General features: G+C 62.4%; 1 protein-coding gene across 18 annotated transcripts; it reads right to left on the reverse strand.

Moving 5' to 3' along the window:
- Positions 1 to 5,649: 5,649 nt before the first annotated feature.
- On the reverse strand, positions 5,650 to 26,338 carry PDLIM7 (PDZ and LIM domain 7). Of its 18 annotated transcripts, none has more exons than XM_034780385.1 (15): positions 26,317 to 26,338; positions 24,998 to 25,104; positions 15,955 to 16,106; positions 15,650 to 15,680; positions 14,519 to 14,685; positions 13,330 to 13,350; positions 12,508 to 12,585; positions 12,041 to 12,195; positions 11,501 to 11,537; positions 8,874 to 8,929; positions 8,393 to 8,636; positions 8,044 to 8,224; positions 7,571 to 7,691; positions 6,460 to 6,575; positions 5,650 to 6,173 (listed from the first exon to the last, which is right to left on the reverse strand). In XM_034780385.1, exons 2-15 carry the CDS (start codon positions 25,100 to 25,102, stop codon positions 6,087 to 6,089), a joined length of 1,551 nt encoding a protein of 516 aa, XP_034636276.1. In that variant the 5' UTR covers positions 25,103 to 25,104; positions 26,317 to 26,338; the 3' UTR covers positions 5,650 to 6,086. The 18 variants fall into 18 exon arrangements, with proteins under 18 accessions (XP_034636276.1, XP_034636271.1, XP_034636274.1 ...); XM_034780380.1 differs by lacking the exon at positions 26,317 to 26,338 and adding an exon at positions 26,167 to 26,187; XM_034780383.1 differs by lacking the exon at positions 26,317 to 26,338 and adding an exon at positions 25,739 to 25,841.
- Between the last annotated feature and the right edge of the window lie 477 nt (positions 26,339 to 26,815).

Raw genomic sequence — 26,815 nt, forward strand, 5'->3', positions numbered from 1 at the left:
CGGCCCCCCCGAACCACCCAACCCCTCCACAGCCCCCCCCCCAGCGCCCCTCACCCACCGGCCGGACCCCACAGCGCTCCCACCCACCGTCCTGCCTCCCCCCCGGGCCCCTCCCCCGCCCCCACACTCTGTCCCATGCACTGACTTTCTAATCTGTGGTTCTGCTGCCCCATTGGGCGGCACGACACCTCTGGCAGGAACGGTGCCCTAGGCCCAGTCCCCTCCCCACTGCGTCAGCTGAGACTGGCCACCCTCATCCCAGCCCACATTCCTCCGGCTGGCACCTGGGCATGAGGCAAGCAGAGGGCAGGGACCACGCGCCTCCTTTCCTCGCTGCCCTCTCATTGCAGCAGGAGCGCGGGCAGGCCCTGCCGTGCAGTGCGTGGGCCCTGGCTACCACTTCGTTTCAGAGCATCCTGGTGCCCCGCTCCCTGCCCCCTACAGCGAGTGCGGCTGCTGGGTGGCCACGGCACTGTACGTGGTAGGTGCCAACACGCCACTTCTCCTGTGCCACCTCCCGGCTTGGCAGGCGGGTGCTATGCCCCCGGGGGAGCCCACGCAGTCTCCAGCACCATGCTCTGGCCGCGAAAATGAACTCTGGACTTCAGCTGCCCGGCAGGGCTCCCTGGCTGGCCTCAGACGGGCACCAGGGTCCCTGCTGGTCCAGACCTGTTCAACTGTGCGGTGGGTTTCATACCCCCAGCCTGGGCTTAATTTGTAATGACAGTGTGGTCAGAGCTCAAGCTGGTTTTTCACATTCCCAACTCACGGGCCAGGCCCAGGGGCGCTGGGGCTCAGCCCTTCGGGGGACCAGACAGCAACTGTGAGAAATCGGGACGGGGGTGGGAGGAATAGGAGCCTATATAAGAAAAAGACCCAACCATCGGGGCTGTCCCTATCCAATCAGGACACCTGGTCACTGTATCAGCCCTGCCAGGCCCGGGGGTGCCAGGGCTCAGCCCTGCCGCAAATGAAGCGCTGCTCCCAGCTCCATTGGCTCCTGGCCAGCGTTCCTAAAGGAAAGGCTGGAGCCTACAGGTGCGGGAAGCTGCTAGAAGGCAGCCAATGGCCGTGCCCCAGATCTCAGCCCCCTGGAAAACAGCAGCCCCCCGGTGACCTGCACATGAGCACGTAGGCAGGCAACATCCCCCGCCAAGGGCCCGCTCTTGGCTGCAGCCTGGGGCCTCCTCCCAAGCATTAGCCATCCTCTGGCTCTGCTGACTGGGCGCACGACCCATTGGGCCCTGCTCCTGCAATTCCACAGACTCCTGCCGCGTCCCACGGCCTGGGACCTTCCCCCAGGAGCCTGCCCCAGCCACTGGCACCATTAGAGCCAGGAACTGGTCTTAGCATCTTCCTCGGCAGGGAATCTGCTGTCCAGGCCCCTCCTCTGTCACTCACGCTCACCTCCGGGCCGTGCCGCCCCCTCACCCAGCCCTGAGCTCACCCGAGAGCCGATGGCACAAGCTGGGAATCAGACGGGACCTAAGGAAGTCACCACCCAAGGAACGCTTACAATGGTGCTGCAGGGGGCTCCGGGGGCGGGGGACGCTTCCTGCAGCCAGCACCGACTCCAATGCCCCAGCGTGGTACCAGGGTGCAGCCCTGCAGGGGGCACTCGTCCCTGTGGTCAGTGCTGCTGACCCCACTGGCCCAGCACCATGCGTCAGATCAAATGCAATGGTGAGGGGCTCCCGCCTGTTAAAGCCCCCTGGTGCTCTCCGCCAGAGACAGGAAGGGCCCTGGGTCCTGCCTGGACTCCAGCTCCCCAGCGCCTCTCCAAATGTCCCTGCACACCAGCCTTTCCTGAGCTGACACAGGCTCCTGCCCACAGCTGCTGGGCAGGGTCTGGGCAGCTGCCACCTCGCCCGGTGCTGCTTGCAGGCTGCTCTGGGCCCGTCGTGCGGATGCCGCTGGAGAGTTCAGCCTTTGGGAGCTTTGTTCTCTCAAGGCAGCTGGACTGGGCAGAGTCCCAGTCCCGGCTCCGCCCACCCCCAAGCCCCCCCCTCATGCCAAAGCTTGCTGGCGTCTCTCGCTCTGCAGCACTTGTGGCTCCGCTCACGTGGGGAGCAGTGAAATGGGGAATGCTGACATTTGCCCAGCCAGCAGTAAGCAAATCAACAGGGACCAGGCCCACCTTGCCGGGCTGCTGCGTCCTGCTAGGGAGCAGCACACAACGCGCACACGACCTGTGGAACTCACTGCCAGGGCATGTGAAGGTGGAGCTGTAACGAGACACGTTCATGGAAGACAGGTCCATCAAGGGCTATTAGGCCAGATGGGCAGGGATGCAGCCCCATGCTCTGATTGCCAGCAGCGGGGAGTGGAGATCACTTGATGATTGTCCTGTTCAGTCCCCCGAAGCACCTGGCACTGGCCACTGCCGGCAGACAGTCCCAATCTTGTCACTCTCACTTCAGAAAAGAGTTCTCCAGGGCCCAGCTCAGTCGTGTCACCGTTCTCTGCCCCTCCCCTGGGACTGCAGGTCCTGCTGGAGCTGGGCCGACCAGTACGGACCACACCAGCCCGCTGCAGTGGGGCAGCGATTTACAGAGCGGCATTGTACTTTCCAGATTAGTCTCCAGCCCATTCTTTACCCAGCCCAATTTGTGCTTTTACCCACAACATCACGTTGAGCAGGGGTCTCCACTGAGCTATCAGCAGTGATGCCCAGGGTCCCTCTCCGAGCGGAGAGCTCAGACCCCTGTAAGCCAGCTGAGCAGTTCAAATTTTTCCTTCCAAGGTGCATTATTTCCCTTTTTCAGCATTGAGCTTAATTTTCCATCATGTGACCCATTCCCCAGGCCTGGTCAGGGCTTGCTGAAGTTCCTTAATCTTCTCTGAATAATTGTGTTATTGCAAATGTTGCTAGCTGTCTGCTCACCCCCTTTCCAGCTTGTGATAAATGAAGGGGGCGGAGCTCCCTTTTATGGACACCCAGCCAGCCAGTAGCTATAAAATCCCTCTTAGGAGCTGTTCTCTAATTGCCTTACCTGTAAAGGGTTAAAAAGTCTCACTGTTGTGCCTAGGTAAAAGGAAGTGAGTGGGCACCTGGCCAAAAGAGCCAATGGAAAGGCTAGAACTTTTGAAAATTGAAATAAGACTCCCCTTTTGTCTGTCTGTGGTGGTGCTCCAGGGAGAGACGGACAGGACAGAGCTATGCTGTGAGAAGCTTGGGCCACGTATGAAAAATCATCAGTATCATACCTAGAAACTACTCATTTGAAACCCCAGATATGTAAGTAGATCAGGAAATGTTAGAAAGATGTGATTAGATTTACCCCTTTTATTTCTTTATGGCTTGTGGACTCCTCTGTGCTAAACCCAGGTGCTTTTATTTTGCCCGTAATCTTTAAACTGCACTTTAAGAAATCTATTCTGGATGCTTAATCCTTGGAGGGTTCCCCCAACCCCCAAATCTAGCAAGTGCCTAAGTTCCCAGGGGGAATTAGCTTTCTCAGCTCTTCCCCAGAGGGGGGGGATGGAAGGGCTTGAGGGTACCCACAGGAAGGAATTCCCAAGTGCACCTTCCTGGGCTCTCAAAGGGGTTTTGCATTTGGGTGGTGGCAGCATCTACCAGTCCAAGGTCAGAGAGAAGCTGTATCCTTGGGAGTTTAATACAAGCCTGGAGTGGCCAGTATTAATTTGCAGAGTCCTTGCAAGCCCTCACCTTCTGCCCTCCAAGTGTCAGAGTGGGGAACCTTAACACAGCTCATTAGCAAATCTAGGACCCAACCTAGTCAGGAAGCTCCAGGCCCCACTTCTGACCTTTTGCTAGAATGTGAACTGTCTCCCCTTGTTCTTGGCTGTCTGTCTCCGGGCCAGTCTTTGCTCCATAACAATACTTCGCTCTCACTCCCTGAACACTTTGCTCCTCGCCTGGGACTTTGCCAAAGGTCTTTGAAATCTAAATAATTACATCAGCTGATTCCCCATCATCTACTAGTGTCACCACAGCCAAAAAATCCTCATAGATTAGCAAGTTTTCCTTTACAGAACCCCTGCTGGCTAGACCTGGTCATAGCATGACCTACAAGGTATTCGATTTTTAATCCTCAATCCAAGCCCTTCGCTAGGCCCAGAGCTACGGCTTACTGGTCAGCCAGCCCCATTCCCCTCTGAACCTGGCTGACGTCTGGATACATTTACTACCCTCCAGTCCGGAGCTGTTCTTACAGCAGTTCCCTGGGTCCGGGAGCACCAGCTCTGCTAATTCACGCTTACGCGCACTGAACCCTTGGTTTGACCTAGCCACAGGGGCCTGATGACTTAGTACATTTTAAATGATCGGTTTGTTCCGGCCTCTCTTTGTCCGACCCCTCGCTCGCTGCTGGTGCCTCCCCTTTGCTGCCAGGAAAGAGCAGGTGGGAGGGAGGTGTCTCCACCATCCTCAGGGGGGCCGACTCACGCAAAGGAATCATTCAGCGTCTCAGCTACAGCCTGAATTGCTCCTTGGGGAACCAGCAGCCCCCTTCCCTCACACCTGTTCTGCTGCTGCCCAGGCAGACATCTTGGATTAACCCCTTTAGTGAACTGCTCATCACACTCCGCTGGGGCCTGTCCCCTCCTCTGCGCCCTGGGGGAGCTGCTGCGTGAAGGGCCGCCCTGACAGCCTGGATTTGTTTGGCTCAGAGCCACGGCCAGGTGCTTTCCCGAGGCCCTGGTGGCAGACACCTCCTGGGACTCATTGGCAGCAGTGGGGGATTGTCCTCCCCTGCAGCATCTCATGCCCAGAAGAGGGCGTAGGTCCTGCCCAGCTCGGGACAAGGCAGCCGGGAAGATGGGGGGCAATTTCCCCAGGAAAGCCACAGAAGCCTTCAGCCAATGGCTTGGGGAAGGACTCAAAGGCACACGGGCCCTGCCCCATGCTCTGCAAGAACCACAGGCTCCAGGCAGCTGCCGCTTGCTAGATAGTGTTTATTAAGGCACTAAAAGCACCGTGGCTCCACCACGTACTGCCCCCCGCAGGCAGGGCAGCTCTGGGTGAGGCAGCCAAGCTGGGGGCAAAGGCATTTCCTAGGTCCTGGCCTGTCACTGCTGGCTTCACAGAGGGCTCAGCTCCTTGCCCCACAGCCCCACCCGTGAAGTAGCAGCTTCTGTAGGCAGGGTGAGGGGCTTCCTCTTCCCCACGGGTTTCAGCTTCCCCCTCACCTCCGTGTTTGCAAAGTCCAGGTCAGTCCCACAGGGGCAGCAAGTCTGCTACTGCCTCGCCTGGGGACACTGCAGGACCGGGAGCCAGGAAAAGCCTTTGTGCAGGGGCACCAGACAGCACAGGGCCAGAGACCCACCCCACCTCTCAGCAGCCCTCAGGGGGCTGCGGGGCCAGGCCTGGTGTGTAGGCCAGGTAGGATAGCAGCTGCGTGGTGGCAGGGAACAAGGCCAGTAGTATTCAGTGCAGCTATGTGGCTGGTGTGGACTAGCTCCTTGCAGGACAGCCAAGAGCAGGCACCAGGCAGGCCTGGGCTCCGGGACTGTAAGTGTGCCCTGCCCATGAAGCAAGGGCTTCCTGCACAGCGAGCCTGGGGGCTTGCAGCAAGGCCAGGGCCCCTGATAAAGGGGAACAGAGCAGCCCTACAGGATCCCCCCACTCCCCCCATAGCTTCCAGCTAGCTAGCAGCCTGGCCAGGTGAGAGGCACCAGTCCCACGTGGGGCGGGGGAAGACGGTGGATCCAGCTGGCCACCCTGTAAGGTCAGAGCAGCCCTGCTCCAGCAAGCCTCTCCCACTCTTGGGCTCAGCATGGGACAGGTCCAGCCCCCAGGGGAGGTGCCTGGCTCCATTGGCTGTGGGTACAGAAGGGAGGGGACAGGTGGCCCCAGCACTGCCTGGTCCCCCTGCAGGCCCAGGTGAGACACCACAGGGGTAGAGAAGATAGTCCAGACAGAAGACCGGCCATTGAGGGGCAAGAGAGCAGCAGGCTCTGCTTTGCCGCCCAGGCAGGCCAGAGCAGGGCGCTGCCCAGGCCAGAAGCAGCAGAGGGAGTGGCAGCTCCAGCCCCTGCTGCCTGGGGCCCCATGGAGCAAGAGAAGGGGCAGAGACAGGTGTGTGCAGGGCCAACGTGTGCAGTGTGGCAGCGGGAGCCTCCCCTTAAACATGGGAGAAGGCATGGCTCTTGCAGAGGGGTTTGTCCTTCTTGGAGTAGAACGTCTTCCCTTCCAGGCTGACCTGGCAGATCTAAGGAGAGAGCAGGAGGTCAACAGGGAAAGACCAGCTCTCCCTCCCCAACACTCCATCCACACCCTTCCCTCCCCACACCTGGCAGAGACCTGCCACAGCCCTCTGAGGGGGCACAGGGCAGCTGGAGCTGCCCCCAACACAGGCCAGCTCAGCGCAAGAAGCAGGTGCAGCCAATCCTGCTCATGCCACCGCCAGCAAAGAGGCTGGGGCAGGGTGAGGAGCCCCCCCGGCAGGGGCCAGCCCTATTATCTCAGGGTGAGCAATAGGGAGGGGCTGCTCTTACCGCACAGACGAAGCAGGTGTCATGCCAGCTGAATCCCAGCGCCTCCAGGAACCGGTCACCAGCATCAATCTTGAAGTCACAGCCACGGCATTTTGTGCCAAACATCTTCTCGTAGTCTGGGGAGAGAGTGGGCTGAGATAGGCCTCCCCAGAGAACCCCCTTGGGAGAGCCGGGCTGGGAATGACGGGGGCTGGGGGAGTCCGGAGGTTGCTTTGTGGGTGGGTTTTTATTTGTGCCTGGCTCTAACTGGGGCTAATGCTCAGGTAATGGGTGGCCATCTCCTGCCCCATTGTAACAGCTCTGCCAGCGCACCTCAGTCCCGACCCACAGCCCCTGCCAGCCCAGCCCAGCCCAGGGCTCCCCCAGGCCACTCAGTCCCGACCCGCAGCCCCCTGCCAGCCCAGCCCAGGGCTCCCCAGCGCCCCTCAGTCCCGACCCACAGCCCCTGCCAGCCCAGCCCAGGGCTCCCCAGCGCCCCTCAGTCCCGACCCGCAGCCCCCTGCCAGCCCAGCCTTGAGACCAGGTTTGGGGAAGGGGCCCCAGGAGCCAGCGCCACGTCCCCATGCGTGTTTCCCCTCGGTCTGCGTGTGCTGCTGCTGCCGGCCCCACTCGCTTTGTGGAGGGGATTTCGCTGCCACTGCCAATCCCATCCCCAAAAGCCCCCCCAGGCGAATAGTGCAGGAAAACCAGTGTCTGTAGAATGGGGGACCCCATTTCCCAGGATGCCATGCAGCACTCTGCTTTGATGAGGTACTTCACTGTCATCACCATGGCAACCTGGGAGCTCTGGCACTGCCCAGCAGCCATCACTGAGGCCAGGCCGGTGGCGGACGGGGGGGGGGCTCCCTGTGGAGGGGAGGATGCCCCTCCCTTTGCCAGGGCAGGAACCGCAGGGTGTCTGGCTCAGTGCTGCCTGCTCGGCTCCTGCTCTCGGCCCTGGCTGCTCGGAGAGGCCCAGGCAATGCTGGGGGCGGCCCAGGGGCTGGAGCAGTAACTAGTGACCACAGCTTCCTCTCCCTGCCCCACGCAGCTCTGTGAGGCCACGGGGTGACATGGGGCAGCTGCAATCCCAGCATCCCTGGGGTGGGGAAGGGGCCAGGACACCCCCTACCTCTCTCGCAGTAGGGCTGCCCCTCCTCCATGTAGAAGGCGCGGTTGCGGATGGGAGTTCTGCAGGCAGCGCAGGTGAAGCACTGCACGTGCCACGTCATCTTCAGCGCATGCATGATCTCCTGGGAAAGGGAACGGCACCGTCAGCCCGGCCCCCGCTGGGCTGCCCCAGAGCGCCCTCCCCCACCGCCCAGCCCCCTGCTGGGCTGCCCCAGAGCGCCCTCCCCCACCGCCCAGCCCCCTGCTGGGCTGCCCCAGAGCGCCCTCCCCCACCGCCCAGCCCCCCGCTGGGCTGCCCCAGGGCCCCACACCGCACCACCCAGCCCCCGCCAGCCCTGCCCCCCGCTGGGGCAGCCCCACACTGCCTGGCCCCCGCCCCAGAGCCCCGCCCTGCCCCAGGGCCCACGCCCGCCCAGGCTGCTGGGGACTGGACCGGGGCCCCAAGGGGGGAGGGCTCCACGCAGACAGACTCACCCCACCAATCTTCTTCTTGCACTTGGCACAGCTGGGGGCATAGCGCATGTCGTAGCACTTGGGGCAGAAGACCGAGCCCTTCTCCTCAAAGAAGCCCCCCTCATCCAGCACCTTCCTGCACTGGCAGCATGCGAACTCCTCCGGGTGGTAGTAATGCCCCAGGGCCACCAGGTAGCGTCCCCTAGAGGCGGGGCAGGGGAGGATTAGAATGGCTGAGCGCTACGTGAGCCAGCTGCCCCCACAGCCCAGCCCAGCGGGTTCATTCCTCCCTCAGGAAGCGGGAGCTGCCAGGCCACTCCCAGGTGACCAGCAGCCCCTGCACATGGCGGAGGGGCCCCGCGCCACTCACCTGATGACCTTGTTGCACTGGTAGCAGATGGGGGTTTTGCTGGTGCCCTCGGGGGGCTGCTGTGCGGCCTGGACGATGGAGCTGCGGTTCTGCATGGGCGTGGGCATGGCCGGCTGGCTGTGTTTGCTCAGCACGGTGCTGGTCTTGTCGGGCGCATAGCGCTCAGCAAAGGAGGGGTCCACAGCCCAGGGGGGGCGGCTGGCAGGGCCCGGAGCAGCTGGGGGCCTGGGAGCTGCCGAACCTGTAACAGTCCCCAGAGGGATTCCCAGGTGATACAGCTGCGCTGGGCTAGCCTGGGGCAGAGCGTAGAAACAGGCACCCCAGCCCCACCCCTCAAGGGGCTGGCAGAGAAGGATCAGCCCCTAGCCTGGCCCAGGCCCCCAGCATGCACCCTGCTGCGGGCACCAAGGCCTCACTCTGCCCCATAGCCGCGAGAGACGGTGCCATGCAGTGCCCATGCCCAGCACCCCCTGCTTACCGTGATCAGGCTCCACCTTCAGCACTGCCACCGCAGACGGGTCCAGCCCAGACACCTGGCTACAGAACAGCCAATTAATGCAGTTGCCAGCTGGCTACCCCCCACCCCCCGGCCTGGATGGGGCAGGAGCCCAGGGCCTGGCGCTCTCCTACCCCAGCAGGGGCTCAGGCCAGGCACCCACCCCCCTCCTGCTGTGCGGCAGCACCCCCTGGTGGCTGGTTTGGTTCGTCAGTGACCCAATATCGCAGAGCCGGGGGCACTTCCTGCTCTGGGCCAACACTGGTGCCCTGAGCAGCCACGCGGCGTCCCCACGGTTGTGAGAGGACCAGCTGCCAGTTCACTGGGGGGATCACCCCCCCCCCCCCCCCCGTTACACTCACTCACCCTGGGGTAACGTGGCCCAGTCCCACCTCCTCACGGGCCCTGCTGCTCCCCTGGGTCTGGAGAAGCTGCCCACTCGCTGCTTATCCATTAGGCCCAGCCCCGCACAAGGGGTTTTTCTTGGACTCTATAGTTTCTTCCTCCCTGTTGGCAAACCCAGCATCCCCTGTCCACAGGGAAGGGGTCCCACGAGGGGCCTGACAGCCCCTGACCCCAGGCACCCAGCTGGCAGGATGCCTGACAGGCCAGAGCAGCTGGCTGCAGCCCTGCTGGGAGATGCTAAGGGTGAGGGGAGGCAGCAGCCCGCCTCCGGCAAGGGATGAGCAGAACGCACAGGCCCTTCCAGGCTGCAGGGGGGCAGAGAGCTTGCCCCCAGCTCATGACAGTTGGGCCTTGCAGCTCTCAGCCTAGGCCTGAGAGAGGTGACAGGACAGGGTTGGAGGGAACACAGCCACCCCTTTCTCACCTCTCACCCCAGAGCCTCTCCAGCAGCTCCCAGGGGCCAATCCCCAGGTCCAGGGACAGCTGGGTACAGTCCCTCCCTGAGGCAGCACCGGCTGCTGGAGCTGTGCCTGACAGACCAGGAGTGGAAAGGCCAGGAGCCTGCAGCAATGCCCACCCGTGGGGAACCTGTGCCAGCAGCCCAGAGGAGTCCATGGACAGCTCCCTACGCAAGCCCCAGGGTGCACTGGAGCTGGGTTTGCTGCAGGGCGGGGGCCAGCCCAAGGGGGAAAGGCTGCCAGGCTCTGCAGACAGCAGAGCGGAGAGGTTCCCCCCAGCTGCTGCAGCTCAGGCCGAGGGGTGCTGCATTCTGCTGGGCTACAGGCCCCCGACGGGGCCCAGGGCGCACCAGGCACCCCTGCAGGGCTGGCAGCTAGTGCCCTAGCCAGCCCCTCCTGCCAGCAATGACGACTAGGAGCCAGTTACGAGAACAGGAATCTTTATTGTGCTACAGAAGGGTCCAGCGAGCAGCTGTGCTGGGCAGACCCGGGCCCAGCCCCAGACCACTCCCCAACACTCGGCCCACCGAGAGCACAGGTCACATCACATCAGCCCTTGGGGCGCACTGCGAGCCCATCACAGCAAGGCAACAGGCTCAGAGGGGCCTGCCCCACGGCACAGAACCCAGCAGCCTGCGCTTGCTCCCAGAGCCCTTCGCCACCCACCAGTCACCTCTGCTGGGCTAGGCAGGTGGACGTTCAGTCTAGACCCACCCTCCAGCCTAGGTCCCCGTCTAGTCTGGGTAAGTGTGGAGACAGCCCCAAGGAGGCGCTGGGTGCGAGCCAGGCCCTCACACTATGAGCACAGCCAGGGGGCATCTGGGAACAGCAGCCACTCAGCCTGGGCAGCTCATGGGAACAGGACGCAGCTGGCCCCAGTGCCACAGGCCCCCCGCGGGAACAGGCCCAGAGGACACTCCAGGCAGCCGTCCCAGCTTCCACTTGCTCAAGGTTTCCCCTGGGCAGAGCGAGGGTAGTGTAGCCACCCCAGGGGGCTGGGGCTCTTGGGGAAGCCTAGCGTGACAGGGCAAGGACATGCAGCAATGGAGTCCCTCTGCTCCCCTGGGGTCTGAGGCCAGGGCCCCAGTGCTGATAGCCTCCATCCCAGCCTGCTCAGTGCTACACAATGCGTCCTGCCCAGGGCCAGCCCCTCCCCAGCCCAGGCAGAGCAGACCGCACGGCGCAAGGCGCTCCCAGCTGGGTACGTTTAGGAGTCAGGCGGATGCCCCTCCCCAGGCGAAGGTATGTGATGTGGCCGCACCAGCCCGGGGCGGAGAGGTGCAGGCTCCCAGCACAAGGCCAGGCCCTGCTCAGGATTTCACGTTCAGAGAGACGGCGGAGCGCTGGTGGTGCCAGTCGCGCAGGCCAGTGTAGCGAGGGCTCTGAAGCTCAGTGACAAACTTTTCTCTGAAAGGAAGGAAGGAAGGAGACGGACAGAGATGGGGAGGGAGGAGGAGAGGTTAGCGCCAGAGGGAGGAAGAGGCTCCATTGGCAGAAATCAGGACAAGAAAGAGAAGCCACATGACATCATGCAACCAACCGGGGAGGGAGAGCGTCAGGACCGCCGACCAGCCCCTCCAGCAGAGGCTAAAGGCAGCACGAGGGCCTATGAGATGGCAAGGCCAGGCGAGGGGCCTGCCAGCAGGAAGGCCGGTTTAGCCTCAAGGCCAGGAGTGGCAGAGTCCAGGGCAGCAGGGACAACCCCCAGACAGGCACCCATGCGGTAACCCGAGTGCCCACAGCCCTTACCTGGCTTTTCTAACATGCTCATCATCTGGATCTTGCACTGAGATCAGCAGGAGAGAAGAGACAGAGAGAAAAAGTCACAGTTGGACACCCCCCCGAGGGGGAAAGGAGGAAGCCCACAAGCACCATCCCTTGGCCCCAACAACCGGCTCCCGCTGAGCCCACTGGCCACTCCTGCCCCAGCCAGCTGCGCCGAGAGGGCTAGACTGAGGCAATACAAGGCATCCAGAGTCAGCCAGACTCCGTGAGCAGAAGGGACTGGTCTTGGGCAGACCCACAGAGCACACAGGGGGAAGGCACTTGGCACGCTGCTGGGAGCCTGCCTGCCAAGGGCAGCCCATCCCACACAGCTGTCCAAGAGCTGTCTGCACTCAGCTCTGCAGGGAGACTGGCTACTCCGTACCCTGCAGGCCACCAGCAGGCCCCTGGCAAAGAAGGGTGCCAGGCCTGTCCAGTCCCATCAGAGCAGGGCTGCCAGCCAACCCAGACCTGGCGTCCCGTCCATCAGCCCGCACATGCCAGGACCCAGAGAGAGGCACTTACTGAACTCAGTGCCCGTGAGGTGGGCCAGGATGCGGAAGGAGCGGGACTGGGTTGTGCCAGTGCGAGGCTGCCAGTCCTCCGTATCCTCAACCAGACGCTTTTTGCTGGAGTCATTGGGCAGGCCGGTGGGGGGGCTCATTAGCCGCAGAGCGTGCCTGTGCGCAGACAGAAGGGCAGGGCGCTCAGCCAGCACGCACGGCACACCCCTCGTCACGCAGGGCACGGAGGGACTGCCAGCAGAACCCTGTGTCCCCCTCCCCCGCTGCAACCCACAACAGGGTCTGGGCAGCCCACCCCCATGGGGCACATCACTCGGACACGAGCCAAACACCCCCCCTTTCCCACAGGTGTCCCCTCGCTGGCTGGGCAGCCCGCTGACACCTTCCCTCGGGCAAGCAGCTCAGGGCCCAGGAACACAACAGCACAACATGCCAACGAGCAACAGACACCGAATCTCCCCCCCTTACTCATCCTCCATGTAGGAGCGGCCCAGGTCTCCACGGGGCTGAGTTTTCCCCTCTGGCAGGCTGGGGCTGGCACCGACCCTGGGGCCAGGAGAGAGGCAACAAGAGCACAGGTGAGTCAGGTGAAAATCCCAGCCCCGGCGCGACCAGGAAAAGGCCTCTGCTGGCAGTGGAGCCCCGTGCTGGGCCATGACCTCTCCAGGCACAGGCTGCTCCACCGCCCGCAGGTTACAGAGCATGTACCTGGGCAAGGGACACCCTCCCACAGTCACTGGCCAGTGACACCCAGCTGCTCTCTGCAGACACCCGCCCTGGCTGCGGAGGGGTGGAGCAGCATCAGGGTCCCAAAGGCCCCTCCCCTGTGACTGCCCCAACCAGGCCCTGCCTGGAGTCAGCACCATGCTCCCAGAGGAGGCAGCTGCTCCCCACTCATGGTCAAAGCCAGGGAGGGGCAGCTGGCCAAGCCCAGGCAGCCTGTGGGTGCTGGGTCAGGATGTTCCCCTTAGCTTTAATTCGCTGCCGCCAGCGATCAGACTAGTCCTGAAATCTCCTCCCTTGGGCAAGGAGAGACGCCCTTGGCCAGGAACCCTCCCTCTGCACAGGGCCACCACCCAGCCACACCCCAGCATGGCACTTGGGGAGGGGACCAGACAGATACAGGGGTCGGCTCTAGGGGACACAGAGGTTATAGGTCCCACTCCTCCCTGAGCGGAGAGGAGGGATGCAGCAAGGCAGCAGGATGGTACTAGAGACCAGAGGGGGGTGGGCACCAGCCCAAGGACCCAGGGGAGGGGAGGGGATACAGAGAAGAGGAAAAAGGCTTACTGACTTGTCAAGGTTCTGCACCTGCAGAGTTGGGGGAGGAGAGAAGGAGAAGAGGAAAGGAGGGAAGAGAGAGATTAGCCCCACTGCACCCACAAGAGACACTTGCAGAGTGAGACTGAGAAAGGCCCAACCCTCCCTACATCCAGCCCTCACTCAGACCCCACTCGGGCGTCTCTGGCTGCCATCTGCCAGGCCGCAGGAGAGGGTGCCCCAGAGCACAGAGTCAGCCACAGATCACAGCACATTGCCCACTACAGACTGGACCTGGCCAGGGGTTCTCTGGGGCACCAAGTTCAAGGGCTGGGTCAGGGCTCAGGAGTGGCTGGCCACCCAGCTCTCTGCAGCCAAGCACCAGGCTCCCGGTGGACCATGGGAAAGGATCCCAGCTTGGCGAAGTAACTGCACAGTGCAAAGATGAGGGCACCAGTTCACAGGCCACACGCAGGAACCCCAGAGCTCCCCACACCAGCTCTGGCAGCTCGGCTCAACCCTGGAGGGACCCTGCTGCAACCCCACCCTCAGCACGCCCAGGAGAGCCAGGCCAGGCACATGCTGGGGGAGGTGGCACAAAAGGAGCCCCCAGCTCAACAGAACAGCCTGTGGCTTCACTGCACAGCCAGTGCCCTCCCCAGATGGGCAGGAGAGCCCACGCCCGGGGAGTCCCAGGTACCCTGCCAGCAGCTGGCCAGGTGCAGGGGGCACCAGCAATAGCCAATCAGCTGGCAGGAAGGCTCCAGGCTGGGCTCTGCTGAACATGCCCTGGCTCCTCAGAGAGGTCTGGCAGCCAGAGCCCCATCCCCCCCCACATCAGCAAGGGGAGAGGGAGGAGCGCAGGGCCAGCGAGGCAGGTCGGCCAGTCTGTGTGAACAAGGTGTATGAAGGGGGCTGCTGCTTTTTTGCACTGCAATACCGGAACCAGCCACCAGGGGTCACTGAAACACCAGCCATGTAGATGCTGCCCACAGCTGTGGGCACTGCTCCCCAGAAGGGGCGCCAGCCCAGGTCCTGCCAGCGAGCGGCCCTGGCTCGTGGGGGCTCATGGCATGCACACGAGACATCCAACATGCAGGGTGCAGCACGGCCAGACGCAGGCAGGGCCTCAGGGTGGGAGCAACCAGGCCTGGCCTGCAGAGCAGGGTCCGAGCCCAGCCAGCCAGTCTGCAGTGCAGTGTGACGGACAGCAACATACCCATTGTGCTGGGGGGTGCAGGCGGGGGCCGTGTACGTCACAGGTTTCGTCACCAGCCCAGGCAGCGAGTTGGGCGTGGGGCTGGCCCCGAAGGGCCGGGCCGTTTTGTTGAGGGTGGTGCTAGGAACGAAGTTATACTTCGGGGGCTGAGAGCAGGGGAATGACTCCTGAGCGGGAGACAAAACACAGCACAGAGGCTTGCACATCAGGCAGCATGCAAGGAGCACCTGGCAGCCCCAGGCCAGTGCCCAAGAGCAGGGGCATCCCGTGGGGCAGCCATGCTAGAAAGCCAGGCCCATGCCTGGCCTCACAGGGGTGTCCAAAGGGGACAGCCTCTGGCACCTTGGAGAGCACTCTGGGGTGGCACTCAGCCACCAGCTGCTTCCGGGCTCTAGCCAGTGCTGCTGTGTGCCCGCCTGGTGCCCAGCAAGAGGCACAGAACAGCACCATGCACTGGGGATGAAGGGAAGCCATGAGCCCAGGAACTAGGTCTGGGGGGCACAATAGCGAATTAGTGACAAGGAGGAGACACCTGGCCGAACGCACTCAGATGCGGGCCCCGTGGGACAGGCAGACTGCTGAGGTGCTGCACTATACCACCTGCCCACACCATGCACCGGTGGCCTGCCCCACAGCCCAGTGCCAGGGAAACTCCAAGGCAGTGAACAAATACTGAAGGCGGGAGGCAGCTTCATGGCTGGGTCCAGCCCTGCCCCTCACTGGGACAGCGCTTTGAGCCGGCCCCTGCAAGAGGAGACCAAAGCCCGGGTTCCCAGCAGGATCTGCACTGGGAGGCGCATGGCCAGGCACCTAGCTCCCTGTGGGATGCCCATTGGCCTGCTGCAGAGGGCCCTTTGGAGGGAGGGGGTCAGAGGTCAGTGCCCCATTACACCCCTCCTACATTCTGGGGTGAAGTGACTGGCATCTGCCCCAACCTACAGCCAACCACGCCTTTTTGCCACCAGGAACCCCAGCACCTGGTGCCCTCCAAGAGCAGCCCGGGGCTAATTCCAGAGCCTCCAGAAAGGGCCCAGAGACAAGTTCTGCTGTCAAAGCAACAGGGACCCTCAGCCCTACGCGCCACGAGACAGAGCTGGTGCCCACAGCCTCGGGGATAAGAGCAGCACATACCTTGTGTGGCTTCCCCAGGAGGCACTGGACTCTGCAGGAGAACAGATTGAGCTGAGATGAATAGACCAGACCCGTCTCAGGCTGGGCTCTTCCCCCTCCCCGGCCCAGGCTGACCCCTCTGCCAAACCAAGCACTGGGTCTTTATGGGCTCTGTGGGGCGGGACACAAACCTGTAGGCTCCGAGAGAGGCAGCCCACCCCTGCAGAGTGACACATAGGCATCAGAACTGGGTGCAGGGGCTAAGGAGGGGACCATGCGTGGGCGGTGGGGGTCCCTGGCCCAGGTGAGAGCAGCGCGGGCGTTACCTGCTCAGGCTGAGGGAAAGCTGGTCTCCGCAGGCGCGGATCTTGTTCTGCGCTTCGATGTGAGTCATGCTACTGGTGTTCTCCCCATCGATGCTCAGCACCCAGTCGCCCACTCCCACGCCGGCCTGGGCTGCCTTGCCACCAGGGGTCAGCTGCAGGGCAGAGCCAGAGAGTCAATCACAAGGCACAAGCTCCCCAGGAATGATGAGAGCTGCTGGGAGGGGTGGCAAGAGCCCCTGCACACCCTGCCCTGGGCTGACGAGCCAAAGCCGCTCCCTGGAGCAGGACCGTGCCGGAAGGAGGCTGCTAAGGACACAGGCGCTCAGGGATGCTGTGCTGCAGGGAGAGGAGAGCGGAGCCACATGCAGCCCTCGCAGGTGCTAGGGGCGCTGTGCTTCAGGAGTCCTGTCTTTCAGCTACAGCCAACCCTGAGCATGCCTGAGCCAGGGGCCCTACTGCACCCGAGGAGGGCGGTCAACTCCAGAGCCAGCCAGGGCCAGCCTCCCTGAACTCCTCCAGCTGGACGCAACACTCAATCTCCAGGTCTACAGGGGCCCCGGCTGTGCACTAACAGCTGCTGTCTTCCACCCCAGAGCTGGGGAGGTTTTGGGGCTGGGTAACAGGTATGCATCTGGGCGGGGGAGACCTCTGCTTTCACAGCCAGCCCCAGGCCCCCTGCACCATGTCAGGAGATGCCCATCTGCCAACGCCCCCCAATTAGGTGCAGTGCCACTTGGTCTCCTGGCCCCGCCCTCACTGCCAATGCATAGCTCTCGAGTGGGCTCCTTCCCCTGCCCCCAATGTAACCTCCACACTGAGCAGGGCAATGCCTAGAGCTGGAGAAGCTGCAACGCTGGGATTGGGCAAGGCAGGGCACTGGGAGCCCTGGATCCACCTTCTGCTTGGGCTCTAGAATTGAGGACTTGCTGCTCCCCCTCCTCCAGCCTGTCAGGGATCACCAGGACAAGCGCCCGCTGGACTCAGCCAACAGCTCCAAGCCTTAATTCCAGCCCCTGCGCGTCACCTCTGCTGTAACGGACAGGGGTTTCGCCCAGCACAGGGAGATGAGCTTTCTGCACTGCGCTCCGCAGTCCTGAGAAGGCAGCCTCGCTCCCGGGGACCTGGGTTGGAAATGGAGCACCAAGGCAGCTCTGAAGTCTGCGCTCCCACTGCTCTGAGCATCTCCGCTAGCAGGCCTTGATCCTCCCCTGGAAAAAGCTGCAAGTCCCAGCTCCAGCAGCCGTGCGGGGCCTCACAGCAAGCACAGATCCAGGCACTCACTGCACTGACAACGTGTTTGCAGCACAAGCCCTGGGGGCTTTAAGACCCTTTTGCAAGTCACCATTCACGAAAGCATCCATCCTCTGGAACACAAGTACAACGACACCTACCTTCCCCCCCCCCCCCCCCCCGTGTGAAAGGTTTAAGGCTGCAGGATGTGGTCTGACCCAGAGACCTCAAACAGACAGAACGAGCCACATCTGCAATGCCTGGGTTCAGCTGGTCAGTTTGGGGGGGTGTACACAACCCAGTGCAGACGTGAGCTGTACCCCGTGGGGGAGACCCTGGCTACCCACAGGAAAAGCCAGGCCCTGGGTCCCAATATCTGTGCCTTTGAGGTTCAGGAACAAGTGGAGGGGCAGGGAGAGAAACTGGAGTTTGGCTCTGATCCTAGCACTAGTAGCCCTTGTGCCGGCTCCACTCGCAGGGACAGCGAGGCAGCCCAGTTCCAGGTCTGCATTAGCTCTGGCACACAGCAGGGGAGGGGGGCTGCAGAGGGGCTGAGGCATCGCCTGCACCAGTTACCCCAGTGCAGGCTGCCCCTTCCCCTGCGGGAGCTGCTCCTGGCTCCACCGCTAGCTCCCAGCGCCACCCGCTGACACGAGGAGGGGAGTTTGCTAGGCAGGCCAGGGCAGCACTCACCGCCCACCCCACACAAGGAACAGGCAGGCCGCAGAACCAATTCGAGGGGCTCAGTCGCTTCCAGCCTCTCCAGGCTGTTCTCCCCTCCTCTACCACCTACCCATGGCTTGTAGGCAGGGCCAGGGCAGGAGGGGACATGCACCTTCTCCAGCTGGTGCCAGCTGCAGGGTCCCAAGCTCCCAGGGCAGAAGTTGGAGGCAGGGCTTGCCGGAGAAGCCAGGCACCTGGTGTTCACACTCCCCTCCCCCAGGCCCACTGGCGCTGTGCAGCCCCACAGCAAGGGCCCAAGCCCCCGGCCAAGGAACTGGCCCCAGCGTGGGCAGGAATTGCGCTAGCGCGCCAGGGTCCTTGGGGAGAGCCAGGAAGTGAGTCAGAGCCTTCCCTAACGCAGCCCATGTGTCACTCGCTCCGCCTTAGACCTGCAAACCACAGGCATTTCCTAGGCTGCGTCTGGGCGGGAGGCGCCTGAGCAGACCCCAGGAAGTGCTCCTCTCCTGCTACGCGGAGCCCATTCCTCTTCCTCCGACAGCAGGCGGAGACATTACCTCATCCCCAGCCCGGGGCAGGGAGACATTAACCCTGCTTCAGTGCCGGCAACATTTCTTCTGCTCCCAGCCCTGCACAGGGCCTGGCGAGCGGCCAGGCCTCTTGCATAGGGGCACCCAGAACCAGCCAGGCTGCAGCCACACAAACCCCCAAAAGCAGGGCCGTGGGGCAGCCCCCCTCAGCGTCCAGAGCTGGGGCACACCGCTAAAGCAGGCCCCACTCCCTCCCTGCCCCAGAGACCGAGGGGCAGTCAGGTGCAGGCACTGTGGCAATGAGATGAGGAGTCACTGCACGAGCAGGCGGCCAAAACCACACCCTGTCGCCTCAGCTGCCTGGATGGGCAGGGAAGACTCCACCTGCCGGCTGCAGGTGCCCAGCACTTGCCATGCCCTTCCACCCCCGTGTGACCCCATCGCAGCTCCAGGATGCTGGCATGGAGACAAGTGGTGAGACAGCCTGGAGCCACTCCTGCTCCTCTGGGCTGGGATGCTCATGGGCCCTGCCTTAGGACCAAATATTTCCTCACGTCCAGCGCAACATGAGCATAAGAGGGCGTGGCACCGGAAGCCCAGCGGAGTCGAGGGCTGGAAAATCCCAGCTGCCAACCAGACAGACACCCCCTTGCCCTCTCTTCACAGGGTCTTGGGGGCCAGTCACTGCACAGCCCCACATGCGGACACAGCCATGTGCTGTACTGGACACCAGGCCTGGCCTGAGCAGGGGGTCCAGCCCCCAGCCCCATTCCCTTGCTGCCACGAGTCAGCCTTGGGGGTCACTGGTGTCAGCAGTGGGATGTCAGTGCAGATGAGCCCCACACCATGCTGCCTGGCTGCAGCAGCTGGAGCTGCCTGGGCTGGGCCCTCTCTTCAGGCAGGCCTGGTGAAGTGGCTAGAAAGCATCAGCCCAACCCTGGACGAGCTGGTTACAGGGCCGCCCACCAGCACGCTGGGGTCCCCACTGGCAGCACCAGCCATTCTCCCTTCCCAACCCCCACTCAGCTCTCCAGCCGCTGCCTCAGCCCATGGGGGAGCTTGGGAGAGACCCTTGCAGGGCTTCAGAAAACAGACGCCCTCACGGGCCGGGACCACCAAGGACCCTGCTGTGCAACATGGGCACAAGCCTGCACTTGCTGAGAGCCAAGCAACTGCCAGGCACAGGAGAAGGGTCTCCCACAGTGCCCAGGAGAGCACCGGGTTCCAGGGCTGGGCTGGCTCAGGGAGAGCATCGCCCAGGCTGTGCTGGGGAGGTGGAAGGTCCCTGCTCCTGCTAAGTGGCATGCAAACTAGCCAGAACCCTCCCCCATTACACACACAGCTCCCACCTTCCCAGGCCAGGCAGGAAGTTCACAGCAAGCTGTGCTGGAGGGGCCACGGCTAGGGGACGCCCTGGTAGCCGGGCCTGGCCCTCTGTCCAGACTACGAAGCTGGGGGAAGGCTGAGTCTTCCATTTCCTGCCGAGTGGGGTGAGCTCCCCAACATGGCTGCACTCACCATGCCGCCAGCCCCTCCCTGTCCCAGGCAGGGGGCCCGTTCCGCACATGCTGAGCACCCAGGTGCTTTGCGCCTGCAGCCACGGCCAGCTCTCCCCACAGGGTGCAGACACCCGAGCTGGTCACGTGCACCTGTGTTTTGAGTGAGCCACTGCGGGGTGGAGGAGTCCAGGGATCCCCCCCACTTGGCTCTCCATCCCAGGGGACTCACTTGGGTCTGGGGACTGCGGTGCCAGGAGCGTCCTGAGGCCCTGGCACACCCACCCTGCTGACAGCAAGGGCGTATTTTTATCCTTTCTATACCTGACTTCAGCATCTCTCCTTCACTGCCTGGGAACAGCTGAGACCGCCAGGCCTGAGTCCCCCACCTGCTCCCTTCTCTCACCCACCATGGCGCGCGTACACACACACACACACACACACACACACACACAGTTGAGCTGCAGGCAGCTCCTCCAGCCCCTCACCTCAGGCACCCACAGGCCTGCCTCGAGGGAGGAGGCAGGCATGCAGTGTGAGCACCCTGTAAGCATGGGGCTGCCAGGCAGAGCCCTGGCTGTGACCCAGTTATCGCTGCCCCCCCATGTCAGCAAAGTTGCCCACAGCCAGCCTGAGGGGAAGCCAGAGCCCCTGCGTGTTAACTGGGAAGCATAACAAGCCATCCACCCCCTCCCTGCAGCACTAAAGCCCACCAAACAAGTGCTCAGCTCCCTATTCCCCTCCCCCAGCCTCTCCCCTTCAGCACTGACCCAGCAGTCCCAGGGGTGGGGGGCAGGAGAGGCAGCACCCACCTCCCTTTGTGCCAGAGCTACGTGCCTCCAGCTGCCCCAGTGCAGCGGCCACGCGCCAGAGCCCACCCACTGCAAGAAGAGAAGACAGCCCAGGCTAGGCCCTCAAGGAGCCGGTCTACAGGTGAGTCAGTGAGCCCAGACAAGCCTCGAACCCCAGGCCACTGGAGGCCTCATGGCCAACGGGGATGAGTGTTCTCTGGTCCCTAGTGGCTGGGCCGTCAGCTCCCCCAGTGCAACTTCTCCAGTCCCTGCCCCAGGGCTGCACCCCACCACCACCACACACCGTGCAGGGATGATGAATGGCTGCTCTGCAGCCCAGATACCCGCAGGGACTGCGCCATGCCTGGGGAGTCACTGCGCGGGCAGGGCACTGGCTGTTACAGGCTGCCTGCCAAGGGCAACCAGTCCAGCAACAAGCTGCCAGGTGGGAGAAGCAGGAATGCTGCTCACTGGTCACAGAACCCAGAGGAACAGAGGGACAGGGCATCAGCAAGAGAGCAGCACCCAGTGAGCCCCAGGGAGAAAGCAGAGCTTCTTGCTGTATGGGCCACGGATGGCTCCAAGGGCCCCCCCCCCCCCCCAACACAAGGCACACCAACCCCTCAGCAGAGGGTGGGAGAAGGGGGTCATGCTTCTCCACAAGAGGTGGAAAAATTCCCCCTGGCCCCGGAGCACCAGGCCTGGCTACAGGGAAGGGGAGCTCTGAAGGGTGGGGCACACGGGCAGGCAGCACTGAGGGGCCAAGGCAGCACCAAGCCAAGCGAGGGGCTGGTCTGGACAGGGCCTGTCAGCACGAGAGGAGGCCACCTCTTGGGCCAGCGAGCAGGGGCAGGCCATGGGGGTGGTACAGACACTACAGCCTCGAGGATGAGGAGCAGGGATGTTTCTGGAGAAGACAACAGCAAATCCACTCACCAGGACACTGACACCTAGCAACCAACAACCCAGAGGAAGATGGACTCCCTCCTCCCCCACACACCCCCAGCTTGAGATCAGAGGACTGGAGGGGTGAGAGACTCAGACTTTAAGGTCAGAAGGGCCCATTATGATCATCTAGTCTGACCTCCCGCATGATGCGGGCCACAAAGCCGTCCCAACCCTTTCCCTTGACTCTGCTGTTGAAGTCCCCAAATCCTGTGGTTTAGAGACTTCAAGCAGCAGAGAATCCTCCAGCTAGTGACCCCCGCCCCATGCTGCGGAGGAAGGCGAAAAACCTCCAGGGCCTCAGCCAATCTACCCTGGAGGAAAATTCCTTCCCGACCCCAAATATGGCGATCAGTAGAACCCCGAGCATGCAGGCAAGATTCTCCAGCCAGACCCTCATTGGCCATCGATACTATTTACTAGCGATGGCACACTGTTCCTTTGACTAAAATCATGTTATCCCATTAAACCATTCCTTCCATAAACTTATCTAGCTTAATCTTAAAACCAGACAGGTCCTTCGCCCCCACCGTTTCCCTCGGAAGGCTGTTCCAATATTTCACCCCTCTGACGGTCAGAAACCTTCGTCTAATTTCAAGCCTAAACTTCCCCACGGCCAGTTTATATCCATTCGTTCTCGTGTCCACATTAGTACTGAGCTGAAATAATTCCTCTCCCTCCCTGGTATTTATTCCTCTAATATATTTAAAGAGAGCAATCATATTCCCCCCTCAGCCTTCGTTTGGTCAGGCTAAACAACCCGAGCTCCTCGAGTCTCCTTTCATACGACAGGTTTTCCATTCCTCTGATCATCCTAGTGGCCCTTCTCTGTACCCGTTCCAGTTTGAGTTCAGACGGTGGATGGGGTGTTGCTGGAAGGAGTCAGGGCTCTCCCTCCATCTGACCTCCTTGGTCAGACCCCAGCTCAGACAGACGGAGCTTGAACCCAGGGGTTCCCGCTGGCCAGACTGGACTCTGCTTTACCCTTCATGTCTCTGGACTCTGCTTTACCCTTCATGTCTCTGGACTCTAAGGGTTTCCTAGGCTGTGTCCAGTTAAACCAGCCAGTTGTGAGAGTGCTGTGTGCCACTGCCAATGCCGGGTGAGGTGCACTAATCCAGACGAGCAGGCAAGTCTCCCCAGGGCCCGTCTCAGCTGGACATGCTGCCCAGAGCGCACGGTGCAAAGCAGTGCACCCCCAGCCCGGAGGGAAGTTTACCAAAGACAGTGTCTGGGCCCCAGCACCTGGCCTGGGATTAACATGTCCCTGAAGGAAGCTGCACTTCTATCAGGGCCACACTCTCCAGGGCTCATAAAACCCAAACCCTAGGGCTGGCTGACCGCAAGCCAGGAACTGGCCTCCAAGCTGGCCGGAAGAGATCCAAGGGGCCAGAGGGCTGCAAAGGCAAAGCTGCAGGGACTCATGTCAGGCAGCGCTGCTCAGGAAACCCCCCTCCCCCAGGCATTCAGAGGAGCTGAGTGTAGGGCCCAGCGTGGTGCTGGCTAGCACAGCCCTGCGCCGCCCTCCCCAGCACTTCCCATGCAGGGCCCCTTGGAGCAGACAGGGGCTGGGTGGGGAGGGGGCTCTGGCTCCAGGAAGCCACAGCTAGGCTCTCTGCAGACTCCTCTGCCTAGACAGGCCCTGGTGCGCGCAGGCAGCTACCCAAGAGACATTGTCTAGAACACGAGTTGAGGCTGTCTCTGCAAGGAGCCTACTGAGTGCCTGCAGGGGCCAGTGGGCTGCAGGCAAGCACCCCACAGGGCTGGGGCAGCACAGAGACAGTCAGAGCCCCCTCCTCACCCTCACTGCTGTGCACATGGGCTGTCTGCTGTACGGCCACAGCACGTAGGAGGGAGCCCTCACAGAGCCTGATCCTGCCTCCAGCTTGTTGGGAAAGTCTCCATCCGCCAGCATCGCAGCACGGACACTCCACATTCCAAGGCTTATAAGGCAATTCCACACCGAGGGCCGTCTGCCAACAATCCAGTGGCAAGTTCACGAGCGCCCTGTGCCCAGGCAGGACTGGGACCCCGTGGGGGGCAGCTTGCAAGGTCACAGAACCCCTCCCCACCCAGAGGCAGGGCCTGGGCACAAGGAGCTGGCCCAAAGAGCCTTGAATGGCAAGGCCAGGGTGCAGTTAGTGCTAGGCAGCGATTCACAGCACCAGCTCCCTGTACTGCTCCGTGCCAGCCTGGGCCACAGGGGAGCGCAGTCCTTGGCTTCCTCATGGCTGCCAACAAAACAGGGTGGGATGGGGGCCCCGGGCCACTAGGAACAGCACCAATACCCAAAGGGGTTTCCTCCAGACTGCCACCCTGATGCCAGCACAGATGCTCCCCCCAACAGCTCTAATGCTCAGAGCACATGGCTCAAGAGGGGTGGTCTCACCCACCTCTGAGTTCACCGGCAGCACACCTACCCCCAGTCCAGCCCTATGTTACTGAGACAGCCCTCCTGCCCAGCACCCAATGCTGCAGGGCACAGCTCCAGAGCTAGGGGTTGGCAGAGGGGACCCAAGGCAGAGCGCAGAATGAGACTGCCAAGAGCCAGGAGAGGAGGGGGCTCTGCAGGATGGTCTCCAGGAAGAAGCAGCCAAGAACAGGCACAGCGCCCTACAGCAGCTTATCTCAAGGCCTGGGCCAGCCCCAGGCTGTGGGGAGCCCTGCCCCAGGAGCAGAGCCCAACCCCACAGGGCTGGCACACAGCACAGCCCCTGGGCAGACTGAGGAGAGCGGCAGGTGACAGTTCATCCCGCAGCAGCACCCTGCCCCTGAGCTCCAGGCTGGCCCAGCTGGGAGCCACTGATTCACTTCCGAGCAGGAAGGTAGCCCCCCTCTCTACAGGCAGCAGCAAGACAGACCTCACCATCAGCCTGGCATGGAAACCACCACACGAAGACCCTGACCCACTGGCAGGATGCCCAGCATCCCTGCTCTCGTTGAAGACAGCAGAACCTAGACACGACAGGAAGAGACCAGGCGAAGGGCTCCAGGAGGGGAGCTGCCCCTTCCCCCACCAGACAGATGGGAGCAGGTCTGGGAGAAGAGCCTTGTCCTGACAATGGCCAACCAGCCCCTCCACACAGCCCAGATGGCACCTCCTACTTCCATAGCTCCCTTGTGCCCAGGGAGCTTCACTGGCAGCACATCCCCAGCCCCCAGTGTGACACAGGCAAAGGGCATCCCTCTGCCCCCCATTGCTCAGGGGGCATTTGTTAGATGGAGGCACCTCGATGCAGGGACCTCAGCTTATCTTGGGCAATGCAGCCAAATACCCAAATGCAGCAGCAGCGCCCCCCAGCAGCTCCAGGTAGGGGGAGAGGGAAGCCACAGCATGGCTGGTGCAGAGGTTTTCTGCCACAGTTCTTACCCTGGAGATGGAGAGGGGCATGTTGAAGTCCTTGCCCCCCTGCAGCCTGAACCCCCAGGGCGCCGGCCCATCCAGCATCACTTTATAGGAGTCCATGCTGCTCATTTCTGAAGAGAGAAGAGAAGATTCAGGCATTTAGGAGGAGCAAGGAGAGCAGAGAAGGGGCAGGGCACTCTCTCCTGGGGGCCAGCTCCAACTACCTACTGACATTCTGCCCCCATTGCTTCTCCTGGGGAGCACGGGCAAGATTCCCCAGTGACACTGCTAGAGAAGATCCCAAGCTCGCTCAATCCATCGCAGGGAGAGGATCCAACCCTCCCCCAGCACTCAGCCCAGAGTCAGAGGGCACCCCCTCCCCTGTCACAGGCAGGCACTGAGCAGGTTGTGTATCCAGCCACAAACCCCTGCAGCGAGCACACAGCTGCAAAGCCACTGCCCCTGCAGCCAGGTGCCCATGGTACTCACCAAGCCATAGGCTACTCACGACTCGGGCAGTGACAGGAGCATTTGGAAACCTTTTGGTTGGGCAAGTCAGCACTGCCAGGGGGCCTGCTTGACACCCACTAGCCCCAATGCTGAGAGGCCAGGCAGACAGGGGGAGACAGACTTCACCCCAACACCCAGCTGAGAAGAGCAATCCCCTATGCCAGTGTGCACAGGGACAGCCTTTCCCAGCACAGCTGCCAGCCAGGGGGCTGGGACCAGCCCCAACCCTGCTCAATTCCAGGAGTCACCACCAACCTCATCCGACAGGAGCTGGAGCAAGGCCTCTGGCCTCTCCTCTCCCTCCAAACCCAGGGAGAGGCCAGCACCGAGGGATGGGGACTCAGCCCCCAAATCTAATCTAGCTCCACGCCCCCACGGGTAGGTGGTGGGCAGGATCCTGCCCCCCTCCCTCAAGCTCTCCCCAGCAGCTTGCAGGCTATATAAGGCATGTAAGATGACACCCGCATATTCCTCTGGCTGCTCATCCGGGCTGGGAGGGATACTCCAGAGCGACTGCGGAGGGCTGCATGTCAGACATTCCCTGCGCTGGCCCATAAAACACGCACACAAAACCAGCACTCTGGGCTGGGATCCCCCATCCCCCACAGGAGCTGCCTTGGGACAGTACAGCAGCCACCTGTGCTCAGACCCCATCTGCTCCCCCCACTCCAGAGACCCCTCACCAGCAGGCCCCACTTCCTTCCCCTCCAAGGAGTCCAGATGCAGCTTAAAACCCATCTCCATGGGACTGGGAGAGGAATGTGCAGGGCTAGGAAGAGGTGGGGAGACTGAACCCTCCCCCCTTCCTGGGCTGAGCAGACAGGACAACATGCCTGAGCGGGGCCCTTTGCCACAGGCTGCAGCAGGAGTCTTGGCTCGGTGTGGAGGATGTGACGGGGTGCGGGATGTCCCTGCCGCACTGGAGGAGCTGTGCAGCCATTCCCAGCCCCCCAGCCCTGTAGTGAAGCGAACACCTCGCACTGCCAGCTAGGGCAGCGCCCCCACACAACCAGGGCTGCCCACTGCCACCAGGCGGGCCCTTGACATGCAGATCTGCGCGAGGGCTTCCTGTAGGACTCCAATGGCACCGGGTTCACTGGGTCAGGCAGGCTGGGAAAGTTCAGATGCCCCCGTGACAGGCAGCAGCCAAAAATCCCGAGACATACAGCACACGGGAAAGGATAAAGGGTCCTTCGCTGTGACTAGTGGGATGGCGGCGGGTAGAGACAAGGGCGCAGAATGGGGGCAGCGCCCTGGGGACTGGGGTCTGCGCGTAGCGACCGGCTGCTCCTGGCACGGCCAGCGCGGGGGGAGGAGGCGGGCACGGGATGG

Source organism: Trachemys scripta, chromosome 8 (assembly GCF_013100865.1).
Source record: "Trachemys scripta elegans isolate TJP31775 chromosome 8, CAS_Tse_1.0, whole genome shotgun sequence".
In the NCBI taxonomy this organism is placed as follows: domain Eukaryota; kingdom Metazoa; phylum Chordata; order Testudines; family Emydidae; genus Trachemys; species Trachemys scripta.

What these genes read in the sequence shown, in the direction of transcription:
- PDLIM7 (XM_034780385.1), bottom strand. Translation starts at nt 25,102, where the DNA reads ATGAGCAGCATGGACTCCTATAAAGTGATGCTGGATGGGCCGGCGCCC. An exon ending in TGCCCCTCTCCATCTCCAGG is followed by an intron (nt 16,107 to 24,997) that starts GTAAGAACTGTG and finishes TCTGCCCTGCAG; the next exon opens with CTGACCCCTGGTGGCAAGGC. An exon ending in CTTTCCCTCAGCCTGAGCAG is followed by an intron (nt 15,681 to 15,954) that starts GTAACGCCCGCG and finishes GTTCTCCTGCAG; the next exon opens with AGTCCAGTGCCTCCTGGGGA.